The sequence below is a fragment of the Bos taurus genome, chromosome 1, assembly GCF_002263795.3.
Source record: "Bos taurus isolate L1 Dominette 01449 registration number 42190680 breed Hereford chromosome 1, ARS-UCD2.0, whole genome shotgun sequence".
Classification (NCBI taxonomy): domain Eukaryota; kingdom Metazoa; phylum Chordata; class Mammalia; order Artiodactyla; family Bovidae; genus Bos; species Bos taurus.
Window position 1 is genome coordinate 73,893,471 of NC_037328.1, and position 16,016 is coordinate 73,909,486.

At 38.9% G+C, this 16,016-nt stretch overlaps 1 protein-coding gene across 3 annotated transcripts in view; it reads left to right on the forward strand.

Moving 5' to 3' along the window:
* The first annotated feature begins 25 nt into the window (after nucleotides 1-25).
* Nucleotides 26-16,016, forward strand: part of ATP13A4 (ATPase 13A4) — a 126,335-nt gene continuing 110,344 nt past the window's right edge. For all 3 annotated transcript variants that reach the window (XM_002684859.7, XM_059888178.1, XM_010801264.4), the window contains exon 1: nucleotides 26-232. In XM_002684859.7, the coding sequence (XP_002684905.3) occupies nucleotides 170-232 (63 nt within the window). In that variant the 5' untranslated portion in view covers nucleotides 26-169. The remainder of the gene's footprint in view (nucleotides 233-16,016) is intronic.

The window sequence follows — 16,016 nt, forward strand, 5'->3', positions numbered from 1 at the left end:
TTTGCTGAGAGAAGGTGTGTGCTCCAGAGCGAGTTTTAACCTGGAGGATTGTTAACGCATTAACTCTTTCAGTCAGCTGGAGAGGGAGAGCGGCGGTGGCTGGGCGAGTTCAAACTCAACCTGGACGCATCTGTTCCGGAAGGTCGGGGAGGAGTGGAATCGCTTTTCCATGGGGGACCACTTTGAGAAGGGCCAGCACGCTTTGCTCAATGAAGGAGAAGAAAATGAGATGGTAAGATTCCTGCCACATTCCGCCTCTTTCCATTTCCACTGCCCAGCCTCCAACACTCACTCACTCACACACACATACATACACACACACACTCACACATATATACACTCACACGCTGACACGCTTACATACACTCATACACACAAACACATGCTCATACACACACTTGTGCGATTTGATTTTGGCACAATGTGAGAAAAGACAATGCACAAGAAGCCTTCCTTTCCCATAAATGTAACCTCTGACACCAGAAATCTGGTAGGCTTAAAAATATTGTATTCATTTTATCAAGAACGTTTTGAAGTAGAATTGAAAGGGAGAGAAATACAATGCTACTTTATGATTTGTTTCGAGTCTCATCAGTATAGCCAGTTCTGGCCAAAACCTACTAATTTTAGCAAATCCCTGATGTTGGGAGCAGCATATTTCCTGATAGGAAGGACTAGCACATCTTCAGAGAGGTAAGAGGGCAATGGGGTCCTGACCTCCTCTGCTCACATATCTGTGTTCACAAAGATGTCTGGGCAGAAAACATATAAAAATAGTAACAATTATCAGCCTACGTACGTTTCTCTTTACTTCTAGAATTTTACTTGTTGTTCCCTTCATACAGATTGGTTACAGAAAATTTTCCGGAGTTCACAGTCTCTTTTATTTTAGGTATGTTCCCATCTGAGAAACTGTAGGAAAATCAAAGATGATTCTTACGCTCTTGCTGAAATTAAAGCTGTATTTCTCAATTACAATCTAATCAAGAGAGAGTTAGAAATGTGTACTTCTGTTAATAAGGCCGTTCTGCTAATTGTGTGAGCATAGTCTTTTATGCCAGAAATGGTGTAATTAAAATGTTAAAATGTGAAATTCTCATTCTACAGTAGCATTTTTATTTTCCTGGAGTAAATATATAAGTAACAAACCCCAAAGATATTTACTTAAAATTGTTTTCTTGGTTAATTGCTTTAGCCCTGACTATTAAATTCTTTGTTCCTTAAACTGGTCTTTCAAGTCTAATCTGCTTACCTGTTCCTATAGCAACAACATTTTTTGGAACTTCAAAAGTAGATCCCTTCTACTATGAAAGCTGAAACATTTATAAGGGAATCAAAGTCTCCCAAGTTTATATGGCTTTCGTAACTGTCTCCTTACTTCTTTTGGATTTGACTACCAAATAACAATTGCCTTTAGGCCCTACACAAATGTCACCAGAAGTGACCTTCTGATCCATGTTTTTGATCCATCCCTTTTTCTGATTCATCCCTTTCCCTCCAAAGTGTTTTCTCTATGTTTAGAAACTTGAGAAAATTCTCTATATTAACTTGAAAATCTGATCCTCATTTTTAATATTATTCACAAGAAGGCAAAGTCTGCTTCCCTCTAAGGGTTTTTTTTTTATTCTCCCTCAAATCCTCAGCTGGAAATACAACTACTCTTTTCCTGTACACTCATTTCTTCTCTTCCACAGCTTGTCATTCCAGAGTCATGAAGAATTATCTACTTGCTGGTGGGACATTTCTAGTTCCAGGGAAACTAGTCTCCCTTTTGTAGCCTACCTAGTCTACTGAAGCAATGTTGTCAGTAGGTCACCTTCACAATGGTATCACTCAGTCAACACATTCGGGTGTCAGCTTAGTTTTGCATGCAACTGAAAGCCCGGTTAGGAGAGGGCCTTTGACGTGGAAAGCACACTGTGTTTTCTGGAGAGGAGTCATCTAGCCGCCAGTCTCGGCGGAGGTGCAGCAATTAGTATGCACTCTTGAGCTCTCTAGCCTGCTCAGCCTGGAGAAACCTGGCCACCTGCCTATTACTGTGTCCGACACTGTCCATTTTAAACACACCACCCCGCTCCCTTCACCCAGAACAGCAAGCATCAAAAATTAGCAAGATAATGTATGCCACACATTTTAAAAGTGATTTTTAGTTTACAAAATAGTTTTTTTGCCCACTAACTAACTTAGTTTTCACTACACCCTGTGATGCCTTTTTCAGCTTTTGCAGAGGATATAGCACGCCTTTTCTTTTTTAAGTTGTACTGCAAGGCATGTGGGGTCTTAGTTCTCTGCTGCTGCTGCTGCTGCTGCTGCTAAGTTGCTTCAGTCGTGTCTGACTCTGTGCGACCCCATAGACGGCAGCCTACCAGGCTCCTCCGTCCCTGGGATTCTCCAGGCAAGAACACTGGAGTGCTCTGACCAGGGATCAAACCTGCACTCCCTACAGTGGAAGCACAGAGTATTGGCTGGACCAATACTGTAGCCAGGAAAGTCCTGGATATGGTACTCTTAATAGGAGAACACACTTCCTCCTTTAACCGAACAAAGTTTAGGAGCATCTGATCTGCTTAGATTCTCCAGGATCTGTTGTTATATATGGTTTGTATTTCCTGAGTCAGTCTGTCTCCTTTGGCCTCAATGTTAGTTCCTTTTAGCAAATCAACATTGTCTAGAAATGTGTCACACCAAGTGTTTATAGTTTCTGGCTTTCTAATTACTGCAAGTTTCCAGGGAAAATAACATTCTAGGGTTTAGCCTTCACGTCAAATAAAGAAGAACGGAATATTTCCAGGCCTAATGATGCCTGGGACTATCTTCCACTCTAGAACTAATAAGCTAAAAACTAAAGAGACACTCTGCTGCTGCTGCTGCTAAGTCACTTCAGTCGTGTCCGACTCTGTGTGACCCCATAGACGGCAGCCCACCAGGCTCCCCCATCCCTGGGATTCTCCAGGCAACAACACTGGAGTGGGTTGCCATTTCCTTCTCCAATGCATAAAAGTGAAAAGTGAGAGTGAACTCGCTCAGTCGTGTCCAACTGCTAGCCACCCCATGGACTGCAGCCTACCAGGCTCCTCCGTCCATGGGATTTTCCAGGCAAGAGTACTGGAGTGGGTTGCCATTGCCTTCTCTGAAAGAGACACTCTAGGTGACCTAAAATTAATATCCTCAAGTGTAAATTGAGACAGAAGCCCATGGAAGAAAGCACTTGTTAGGAGGATAAGGCAGAAAAGGGGGAAAAGTGAACTTCAGAGAAGATTTCCCCAAATGACTGCCTCTGAGAGGCCTCAGAAAGGAGACGGTCTCCCAGACATCACCTGAGTGGGACCAGAGATCAGGCTTTCACTAGCCTTGGGCTAGCCACTTGCCTGCTCTAGCCTGTTTTTGTGCCTGTAAAACGGGTGTAGTCCTTTTCTTACTTGTCTCACAGGGTTCTTATGTGGAAGTGTTTGAAGAAATATAAAATTCTGGAGAATCATAAGCTGGTGTCTATCCAAAGATAAAAGTCAGGGCTTCAGCAGTTAACCAGTTGAATGCATACTGCCACCTCCCTCCTCACCAAATGAGGTCGTCTCTTCTCATTAAAAAATGACAAGTGAAGAATATATACTTTTATTCACAAGTTATAGAAACCATTTATAAATGGAGAGGTGCCGAGTTTCTTTATTAATAATCAGCTTTGTAGTGCTTAATTTGGAAAATACCCACCAGTCTTAGGACTCAGTTTCCTTATTTGTAAAAGGAGAGCATCAGATGGCCTGGGATCTCAAATGCAGATGTTACATATTTATATTTGGAAAGGTCTTAGAAACACTGAGTGCTCATTTCCTTATACCATGACTGTACCAAGATATGATTTAATTGATTCAAACTTTACTCCCTATCATATTTAGTTACACTCTAGTGAAATCAGACTCCTTCATGGGGAAGTGCTTTATTCCAGTGAGACTTTTTTAAATAAATATTTTTGTTTGTTTATTTAATTACTTGGCTGTGCTAGGTCTTGGTTTCGGCATGCAGGATCTTCCATCTTCACTGCAGCATGTGGACTCTTTAGTTCTGACTTGTGGGACCTGGTTCCCTGACCAGGAATCAAGCCTGGGCCCCTTGGATTGGGAACTCAGAGACTTAGCCACTGGATCACCAAGGAAGTCTGAGACTTGTTTTAAAAATTGTGTTCCCTGATTTTTTTCCTTCCTGGATTTTAGCAATTAAAAAAGAAAAAAAAGCCTTGAAAATTTTTTCTGATTATAAAGGTAACATATGTTTATTGTAAAATATGTTGCAATGACATACAAACGGTATAAAGAATGAAGTAAATATGATTCATGAACTTCCCAACCAGACATGATCAATATTATTATATTGGTGACTCTCCTTCCAGACTTTTAAAAAATGCATATACAAAACTTATCACTTGCTAGCATTTCACTACATTTTAATGTTATCTATATTCTTGCAATTGTTTTTATTTGTTGTATCTGTATCATGGAAATACAACATATTGGTATGCTACTGTGCATCTCTTCTCAACTCTGCATTCAGTGATGCCACATTAGTAGCTTGAAATTAATAATGTTGGGTGTATTTGTGCCATGGAAATCAAAAGGTGCTGCAGAGAACTTCTGTCTGCCCCACCTGAAGACCGGTTGTTAACTTTATACCCATACACTACAGCACATATTATTTCTTCAAGACTTTTCTCCCTCCTCCATCAGATCAGATCAGTTCAGTTCAGTCGCTCAGTCGTATCCGACTCTTTGCGACCCCATGAATCGCAGCATGCCAGGCCTCCCTGTCCATCACCAACTCCCGGAGTTCACTGAGACTGCCTGAATAAAATAAGAATACTGAGATTCCCCTGGTGGTCGAGTAGCTAAGACTCCACACTTCTATGGCAGGGGCAGGGGTTTAATCCCTGGTCAGGGAACTAGATCCCACATGCCACAGTGAATACTGAAGATCCTGCATGACACAACTAAGACCTGGCCCAGCCAAATAAATAAATATTTTTTAAAAATAAAATAAAATAAATAAGAATATTATATTTGTATATCATCCATTTTTTGTACTATTATCATGCTGAATCAAAAGACAGTCACAATCTACTCTTAAAAGAATATATACACATTATCATAAATACATTAAAAAAAAATGGAGTCATTCCACTTATACTCTTTTTTAAAGCTGGCCATTTCATTACACTTAAAATGTTAGGGACATATTTTCCTTTTGATATTTACAGCTTCATATAGCCATTTTAATGTTTAAATTATGTTTGGATGGACTGCACTAAATCAAATACATCTCTAATGTTGCACGCTTAGGTCATTTCTAAATATTTTTTGGCTGTGACGGACAATTTTGTGTGTGTATTTTTATATATTCATCAGAGCATTTCCTCAGGGAAAAGTCCTAGAAAAAGGTACTGCTGCTTTAAAGGGGATGTGTATTCTAAGTTTTGATTGATACGTGATTTTAATATGAAACTGCCCTCCCTAAGATTGTGATTGTACCAGTTTATACTCTGACTAGCAGTCTTTTTTGAGAATGCTTACTTTCTCTACCATACTTGCCACTGTTGAGCACTATCAGTCTTAACCTTTGTCTCATCTGGAATGTGAAAGTGATATTTTGTGGCCGTATTATATTTTCATTTCCTTTATTTGAAAGTTATCACACATCTATATGTTTGTCAGCATTTATTTTTACTAGATTATCTTACTGTTATCACTGATATTATATCAACCAGTAGACTGGGTAACTATAAATTTTCCAGTAGACTGGTAGACTGGGTAACTTTTCCCAGTGAATATGGAAAAGCAAGAGCAACTCTTTCTGAACTTCCAAGTCATTGGGAGCAGCAAGAAGCTAGTGCCACAGGCACATAATATGGCAGCAGGGTGGTGTGTGGTCTTTGCCACATTGGAAGTCCTGTGGTGCCTTCAGCGTGAGTCAGGGGCATCTGTCCTCAGCAATTATTGGGCTCACTTTGATAGCTGATGTTGGCCCTTTCTTCCCTAACACCAGGGAGCAACAGCACCTCCCCCACCTCAATAGCCACTTATTTATTATGCTCGTTGAGCACCTCCGAGTTGGTTGCCAATGTTAACTAGCAAACCCACCGGTCTCATAGTGGAGGAATTGTGTTCAGACTGAGACATTTTGTCAGCTGAAGTGTTCAGGAAGCCGGGCCACTGGCCAAGTCTAGTGTCTTTATTCTTGATTCATTGCTGTAGAACTCCCATGAAGTCAACTCATCTTTGATTGAAACTCTTGAAGAGGAAGATTTAATGGCTTCTTGATAATAAGGACCTGTTTGGTTCACCTTTCTATGGCCTCCTTCTCCCCTTTCCCCAGTCCCCAGAATATAGTACAGTGCTTGGCGCAAACACTCAGGGCATAGCTGATGGCACAAGACCAAGCTCCCTTAACCTGCAATTTTGTATTCTGAGAAGAACAGGGAGGCAGCAGGGCTCAAAGGATGAGATGGTTTGAATAAAGAGAAACCTGGGAAATTTATGTCGTTTATTGGGGATTGTCAGTCATCTTGTGAATTTATCAATCGACTGCTCTCTCTATCAATCATAAACAAAGCTTATTCTTTGGAGTTAATTAGCCATACTACATTATTTTCCTATGAGATACCTTACTCTACTCTTTTATCCATTCATGTATAAATTCAACAAATATTTACCAAACCCTTCCTCTGTGCCAAGCATCCTCTGTGCTAACTAAAGAGGATTTCAAGTGAATAGCAAACAGTTTCTGTTTTCAAGGAGTTCAAAGATGAATGGGCAGGGCCAAGTATGTAATTTGTGGGGCCCAGTGCAAAATAAAAATGAGGTACCTTTGGCTCAACAATTATTATGAACTTTAGGATGACTCTAGCAGAGCATCCTTCCAAGAGCAGGGCCTTTTGTGACTGCACAAGCCACATGCTCATGAAGTTGGTCCTACAATTGGGTCAAGTAAGGGTGAGATGTAGTGAAATTATGCTGAAATAGGTATTGTTGTGAGACTTTCGCATACAGAGCTGTGGGAGCACAAAGAAGGAACAATTCAGTCAAAGAGCAATCCAAAGGGAAAACAGGGCATTCATTTTCTCTGGAGGGGTAGATTAAGGCCAGATTGTGAAGGACTTTATGAGACATCCTAATGAGTGTACATTTTGTCTTTTCCACAGATTCCCAAACATCGGTCCATGAAAAAAAATACCAGAATAAAGTTGGAGAATGCATTAAAAAAATTGATCCATAGGTCCCCATTCCAGACCTACTAAATTAGAATCTTTGATGATCGAGCTGAACTTATTGTGATATCAGCCTGATGGGCACAATGGGGAAGCCACTGGAAAATTTGAAACAGGGAATTCATATGGTAGGATTTTCCTTTCCAAACGATGTTACATCAGGGGTGAGGAAGTTTGGTTGGAGGAGGAAAGTCAAGGAAGGAGTGTTTGAAACAGTCCAGGTAAGAGATTCAGGATGGAACTATAGCTTGTTAAAGAGGATGCTGAGTGGAGAACGGATTTAAGAGATATTTAGAAATTAGAATTAAAAAGACTTCATGATCCATAGATCATGGGATAAGAGAGAAGGGGTAAACAGGATGAGTAGTTACTAAGGAAGACTTTAAAGTTCCTACTTTTCCAATGGGAGAAAGATGGTGCTATCACTTAATCCCACAGGGAAAAATAGGAACAGGTTGGGAGTGAGGATGACAATAGCTGTAGCAAATACTTACATGGTGTTTGATCTGGACTGGGAACCTTACAAGGTCATGACTTCTTTAACCCTCTCAACACCCTAGGAGGAATGAGCATCTCTCTTCTACAAATGAAGAAACAGGCACAGAGAAATTAAATGACATGTCTAGGTTCATCTGGCTCAGGAAATAGAAGGCTATAGCCTGGGTTCCTGCTTTAAACATGTAGCTTACTGCCTCTGGTTTTGTTTAATTTTGGACACACTACTTTAGTTGCTAATGGTTGCAAAACAGCAGGGCATAGTTTAAAGAAACACCACATTAGGAATCTGGAGACCAGCACCGTGGTATTGGCTCTGTCATTATTAAAGTAGATCATGGGCACCTCTCTTTGATGTCACTTCATTTACAAGATGGAGATAATAATACTTTACTGATTTGAGCCAGGGACCAATGCAGATGGTTTCTTGGGGTCCTTTCCAACACACATAAAAATATGGTTTAAAAAGTTTTAAAACAAGTGGATAAAATCTCTGTGAAATGTCTTAAGAAATTTAAGTGATATTCTTGAGTTTTTAAAAGTACTGTGAATTGTTTTTAGTCATGAAAAGAAGGACTTTTCTGGAGACGTTACAGTAAGTGGGAACTGGAAATTTATGGCAGTTGCTTTATGAATTACTCATGAATAAAGGAATCAAGAGTAAAACTATCAGTAAATAATTAACCAAGGCTGAATCTACAGCTTCCTCAGGCCCACAGAAGACACAGAGCACAGGGACTTGGGCTTTAGAAGAGTTGGTGATCTGGCATTGTGTCCAGAGGAAAGTCACCGTAGGCGCCAGCTGCAACGCTTTGTGTCTGTTTCAAAGCCTTATGAAGACTAGACAGAGTGAGACCACCTACCTAAATGGGCTACACGTATTTCTAGATGCCCATAATGAAAATCTTGGTGAATTGCCTGAAAATCACGGCTGGGTTGAACATCGCCTCCTCAAATCTGTCCTCAGCCTGAGGCTATTCTTATGGACAATGAACACAGTTAGGCCCTAGATATCTCTTCAAGATAAAGAGCAGAAGGAGGCCCAAATGTGCTTTCCAGAGAAATGTTATGTCCCTCGGGCCAGGACACTTTCTGATTTGTAGTGGTTGTGCACACAGGGCTCTGGCTGAGACCATAATCACCTTAGTATTTCCATAATTTGCTAGCTTCTTGGGGGAACCATGGCTGCAGGATTTTGAATTTCTGGGTTTTTGAAACTTTGAGTCTCAAGATCAGGCTTGATCACCAAGCATGATAAGGATCTCTTAGCTTAGATGCCACATTACCCTGTGCAGGTCTTTCCCTTAGTCACTTCTAAGAGACAGTTTTTTACTTTCCATTTTCTCTGATCACCTTAACATGGCCTTCTTGCTCTTCCCAGAATATTTTATATACTTTCTTTGCCAGGAAGATGTCTTCACCCTAATATCTGGTCTTCAGAGTTTTGCCCATCCATCAGAACTCATCCCAAATCTGACTTCCTCCTTTAAGCCATCTGGGAGTCCCTGGGTCACAGTTGGTCCCTTCCTTGTCTGGAATGTGTTTGAACTCTTACTATAGCAATTTCACTGGGTTTTGTAATAGAGTGTTTTATTATATTTTGTAATAATGTGTTTGTCTTTCTCCTCCAACAGATTGTGAGTTAGTATGGGCAGGTACTGCATCTTATTTCATGTCTACATCTTACACAGAACACCAATGTTGCTTAATATGTTTCTGATAAGATGAAGACTGTGCAAATATTATAAGTTTTTTCCTTCTTTCCTAACTGAATTAAGTTGTTACACCGAATTTTACAAAAGCAAGTACTGAGAATATATAATTTGTCCAGATCTGGAAGCTAAGAAGCAGTAAAAACAGATCTTGAAACTTCGCAGGTTGATTCCCAAACTCCCACTCTAACTCCAATAGTTTCCTGGATGCCATTACCACCTCGGTTACTGCTGTCACTAACCATAACTATCACTACCACCACCACCAGCACCACTACAACTAGTAAATAAGCCCAAGGTAGTGTGTACTAGTTTAGCTGCTATTTCACACTTAGTGTTCATTTTGAACTTGTGAGAAACAAAACCTCCAGGTCTCTTTTATAAAGTCATAGCTTTCTGATCTTTTAGGCATAGAAGTGAACAGAGGCATAGGCTGTGGAATCAGGTCACCCAGATTCCCCTGTAGTTTCCAGCCATCCATGCCTGCCAGCTTCACAGAAGTGGTGATGCTCTTGTCCCTCCACCAGTGTGGCTTCCTTGGCTTTTTACTACTTGGCTTGGTGCTAGGCTTCTAGTAGGGGCACAGAGGGTGATCCTAGCCAGTCCTTTTGTATTTGGGCTTCAGGGAATGATGCTTTGTCAATATTCTTGTTTGTCCTTTCCATGGCAGCCAGTTCTGTCTGTCATTGGCCTTAGGTGGGATTTTCTTGCTCCTCCCTTCACAGTTGCATGAGTGTGATTTTGTAGACCCATGCTTGGTAAGTGGTAGAGGATCCACCCAGCATCAGTGCATTTTTGCTTGTGTCAGAGAGGATTTCCTACTTTCAAGTAAGTGATCTTTGTTCATTTGGTCCTGCTTGTTTTAGTCTCAGACTTTGCATGGGGTTTTCTAACAACTCCAGTATTACATATCTCCAGGTACTAAGTCAATGGAAAAAATAAAATTATTTCTCAATAATATATAGAATTTTTCTCTTTTCTCAATAAAATAGAAGAGCAAAAAGACTCATATTTTCTCATTGGCTCTGATCGGATCATCTCCTCTTTTCAAACTTATTAGTGTGGACAGGAGAATATCATGGTTTTAATCACATTCCCAGTCCAAGAGTCAGGGTCAGAGGCAATTTTACATGAAGCACATCAGCAGAGGGTGGTAGGAGGAGGTTTGACAGAAGAAAATTGGAGTACTGGATACTATTACCTGGAGTAAAATAAATGGGAATTGGAAGGTCTAGACAAAAAAGTACAAATGGGCAAATGGAATTCCCCTTCTAGCCAATAAATAGTAGTGTAGCTGAACTGAACAAATAAAGTTTAAAGTGGTTAGATCCCCTGTGATTTTTTGCCTGAGTAAATGTAAAATATAGAGCTTTTCAGAAGATATTTAACATATCTAAGAAGAGGAAAAGGACTTTAAAAATATGTTTATTTTTCCAATTTTATTTTTATTTTTAAAAGTTATTTAAATTGAAGTATAATTGATATGCAATATTGTACTAGTCTCAGGTGTACAGCAAAGTAATTATGTTCTCTCTCTCTGTATATGTATCTTTTCCCCAATTCTTTTCTTTATAGGCTGTTATATTGAATATAGTTTCCTGTACTATACAGTAAATCCTTTTTATTTAACTATTTTATATATGGCCATGTGTATCTGTTAATCCTGTACTCCTAATTTATCCTCCCTTTCACATTTGGTAAGGGTAAGTTTGTTCTCTTTGTCAGTGATTCTGTTTCTATTTTGTAAATAAGTTCATTTGTTTTATTTTTTTAGATTCCATGTATAAGTGAAATCATATAATATTTGTCTTTGACTTACTTCAATTAGTATGACAATCCTTAGCTCCATCTTTATTGCTATTTTTCTGATTTTAAATATGTATAATATCATATATGAAACGAGTCACCAGTCCAGGTTCAATGCATGATACTGGATGCTTGGGGCTGGTGCACAGGGACGACCCAGAGGGATGGTGTGGGGAGGGAGGAGGGAGGAGGGTTCAAGATGGGGAACACATGTATACCTGTGGCAGATTCATTTTGATATATAGCAAAACCAATACAATATTGTAAAGTTAAATAAAATAAAATTTAAAAAAATAATGTAAATGGGTTACGAATAAAAGAAATGTTAGCTAATGAAAAAAAAAAGTTTGTTTAAACATATTTACTTATTTACAAAACAGAAACAGATTCACAGACTTAGAGAACAAATTTATGGTTACTGGGGGAAAGGTGGGGAGGAAGGATAGAGTGGAAGTTCGGGATTGACATGCACACACTAGTATACTCAAAATAAATAGCCAACAAGGACCTGCTGCATAGACCAGGGAACTCTGCTCAGTATTCTCTAATAACTTAAATGGGAAAAAATTGAAAAAGAAAACGTATATATATATATGCATAACTGAATCACTTCCCTGTACATCTGAAACTAACAGCATTGTTAATTAACTATGCCCCAATATAAAATGAAAATTAAAAATAAAATAATTTTTGTTATACAAAAGTTAATTTAATTGTATTCAATAATTAAAATGTGCACAATATAAAAATAAAAAAAGAATCACAATGATGCCATCACCCAAGGGAAACACCACTAGTATTTTTATTTTATGCATTTATATTTCAGACTTTTTTGTTTGTGCTTCACCTTTTTTCAGTTAAATTTGAAATCACACTGCATAATTATGTTGTTTCTCTTCACTTAATATTATTACATGTATTTTTTCGATGTTATTAAAAGTAGGTAAGCATTATTTTAATGACTATATAATATTTAATGATTAGCTTATTCTTATATACATAGGTTTCTTTCTACTGCTACTACTAATAATACTGTAGTGAATATCTCTGCATATAAATCTTCTCTGTGTTTTGTATGTTAGAGGAATATTTTTAAAGACAAGTCTTTCCTAGTTCCTAAAATCATGTTTTTTGGGGGGTCTGCACATTTGTAAGGCCAGATTGCCTAACCCCTCTCAGTAGCAGAGATTTAGACTCTAGTGGAGCTGCAGGAAGGGATATGATTTTGATGCTCAGAAATGCCATTTTTGCCATTCTCCACTCAGGAAACTATAAAGAGGAAGTGAGTAATAGAAAGTTGTGATGCTTCTGTTTATCCAAAGGCTTTTCAGGCAAAAGACATCATGTGCATATGAAGGGTCAGTTCTGACCACAAGGTGTCCCATGGTGCAAGGGTGAACAGAGCTGGAGCAACAGGTTAGGGAAACTTCATATTTTATTTCAGAAAAGTTTTCTTTAGCTTCTCCCTGCTCTTTTTACCCTAGGAGGAATAAATAAAAGCTAGAATCCTTAATATCTTGGTAACAAATCCCAATCCCTTTGCCACAGCTATAGTATCTGTTCTTTAATAAATGCTTGATTATAGGGCTTTCAAACCACTGGGAGAAAAAAACAATTATCTTCCTTCTGAAATTTTACAAAGATCACAAAGCAGGAAAAAAAGATTATGTTAGTTAACATCATTGAAATAATTGCCTACAAAGGATCTGTATATAAATTAATTAGCAAATTGAAATAAAAGAATATGCAAATAAAATACTTTTTCATTATCCCAAGGAGGATATACTTTTCTATTTAATTTCTCATAGCTAATTAATCAACTATTCACTGCTGTATGTTCAGTGCTTAGAAAAATGCCTGGCACATAATAACTAAACAATATGTATTTTTGAAAGACATAAATGAATGAATGATGATGAATGTAGCTTGTTACAGTTAAATTCCAAAATAATATAAAATAGCATACAAATTAAAAGATAAAAAATGATTAGAATTGAGAGAAATAGATGCCTGGTTTACTGCACTTCACTTTACGTGTTCCACAGAACCTCAGGCCAAAATCTTCAAAGTTTATCTGACCTTCTCCTGCCTCTTCATTCATCCAACCTTTCTTTAAGTGCCTTCAGAGAGAAGGAAACTTATAATAAGACAAATCATTTCCTTGTAAGACAGAGCTGATTATTAAAAAAAAAAACCCAAAAACTCTTCCTTGTGTTGAACTGAAATATGTTTCTATTAATCTGAATTTATTAGTCTTACTTCTTTTGCTTTTGGTGACTTCCTGGAAAAAAACCAGTTTTCAGTTCTACAAGTCAGGTATTTTAAAATTGTTCTTGTTTTTCTCCTGCCCTACCCTTCCAGGTATCTCTTCTCCAGTTTATACAGTTTCTTCAATCATTCTTCATGTTCTTTGAAAATCTTGGAATGATAATTAGAAGAAGCTACCTTCTCTTATGTAATTCTTTCTTTGAAATCAACAGAGATTCTTGGGTAAAGGTGCATCTACCAGGAGGAACACAAAAGTGCCATTTACTGTGTCACTAAGGTTGTTGATGATAATGAGTTCAGAGCAGCCTGTTCAGATCCAGACAGGTCTTAGAGCAGGCTTATTCTGTTACCAAGTTCTGTTCCTCTGCTTGCCACTTGAAAAATCAATACTCAAGAGACAAGTCTTAGTTGGAAAGGAAAGGTTGGTTTATTCATGAAGTTGGCAATTAAGGTGTAAGGTGGTTTTTGTGTCCCCAAATCAACGGAAGATTCTGCTTGTTCCAAGTAAAGGGAAAAGGGGAAAACAATCTCAGTTAATCACTAAGGGGGTCAGATTCTTTGTCATGTTTCCATTCCATGCAGTTTTGCTGACTCCCCTGGAGCTTTCTTTTGATGCTATCTTACCTACAGATTAGCTAAGGGGGACAAAATATATAACCAACTGAATGCTAACTTCCAGAGAATAGCAAGGAGAGATAACAAGGTCATCTTAAATGAACAATGCAAAGAAATACAGAAAAACAACACAATGGGAAAGAATAGAGATCTCTTCAAGAAAACTGGAGATATCAAGGGAACATTTCATGCAAGGATGGGCACAATAAAGGACAGAAAAAGTAGGGACTTATCAGAAGCAGAAGATATTAAGAAGAGGTGGAAAGAATACACAGAAGAACTCTATAAAAAGGGTCTTCAGTTCAGTTCAGTTCAGTTCAGTAGCTCAGTCGTGTCCGACTTTAATGACCCAGATAACCACGATGGTGTGATTGGTCACCAAGAGCCAGACATCCTGGAATGTGAAGTCAAATGGGCCTTATTACTAGGAACAAAGCTAGTGGAGGCGATGGAATTTCAGCTGAGCTATTTCAAATCCTAAAAGATGATGCTGTGAAAGTGCTGCACTCAATATGTCAGCAAATTTGGAAAACTCAGCAGTGGCCACAGAACTGGAAAAGGTCAGTTTTCATTTCAATCACAGAGAAAGGCAACGCGAAAGAATGTTCCAACTACCGTACAATTGCACTCATCTCACACACTAGCAAAGTGAAAGTGAAGTCACTCAGTCATGTCTGACTCTTTGCAACCCTATGGACTGTAGCCTACCAGGCTTATCTGTCCATGGGATTTTCCAGGCAAGAGTACTGGAGTGGATTGCCTTTTCCTTCTCCAGGAGATCTTCCTGATCCAGGGACTGAACCCAGGTCTCCCACATTGCGGGCAGACGCTTTACCCTCTGAGCCACCAGGGAAGCCCACACACTAGCAAAGTGATGCTCAAAATTCTCCAAGCTAGGCTTCAATTGTACATGAACCGAGAACTTCCAGACGTACAAGCTGTGTTTCAAAGAGGCAGAGGAACCAGAGATCAAATTGCCAACATTCATTGGATCATAGAGAAAGCAAAAGAAGTCCAGAAAAACATCTACTTCTGCTTCATTGACCACATAAAGGCCTTTGACTGTGTGGATCACAACAAACTGTGGAAAATTCTTAGAGATGAGAATAACAGACCACCTTACCTGCCTCCTGAAAAACCTGTATGTAGGACAAGAAGCAACAGTTAGAATCGGACATGTAACAACTGACTTGTTCCAAACTGGGAAAGGAGTAAGACAAGGCTGTATACTGTCACTCCGCTTACTTAACTTACCTGGAGAGTATATCATGTGACATGCTAGGATGGATGAATCACAAGCTGGAGTCAAGATTGCCAGGAGAAATATCAACAGCCTCATATATGCAGATGATACCATTCTAACAGCAGAAAGCAAAGAAGAACTAAAGAACCTCTTGATGGGGGTGAAAGAGGAGAGTGAAAAAGCTTGCTTAAAACTCAGCATTCAAAAAACTAAGATCATGGCATCCGGTCCCATCTCTTCATGGCAAACAGGTGGGGAAAAAGTGGAAGCAGTGACAGATTTTATATTCTTGGGATCTAAAATCACTATGGACAGTGACTGCAGCCATGTAATTAAAAGACACTTCTCCTTGGAATGAAAACTATCACAAACCTAGACATATATTAAAAAGCAGAGATGTCACTTTGCTGACAAAGGTCCACGTAATCAAAGCTATGCTTTTTCCAGTAGTCACATACAGATGTGAGAGTTGGACCATAAAGAAATCTGAAAGTGTCAGTCACTCAGCCATGTCTAACTCTTTGCAACTGCATGGACTGTAGCCTCTGTCCATGAAATTCTCTAGTCAAAAATATTGGAGTGGGTAGCCATTCCCTTCTCCAGGGGATCTTCTTTACCCAGGGAT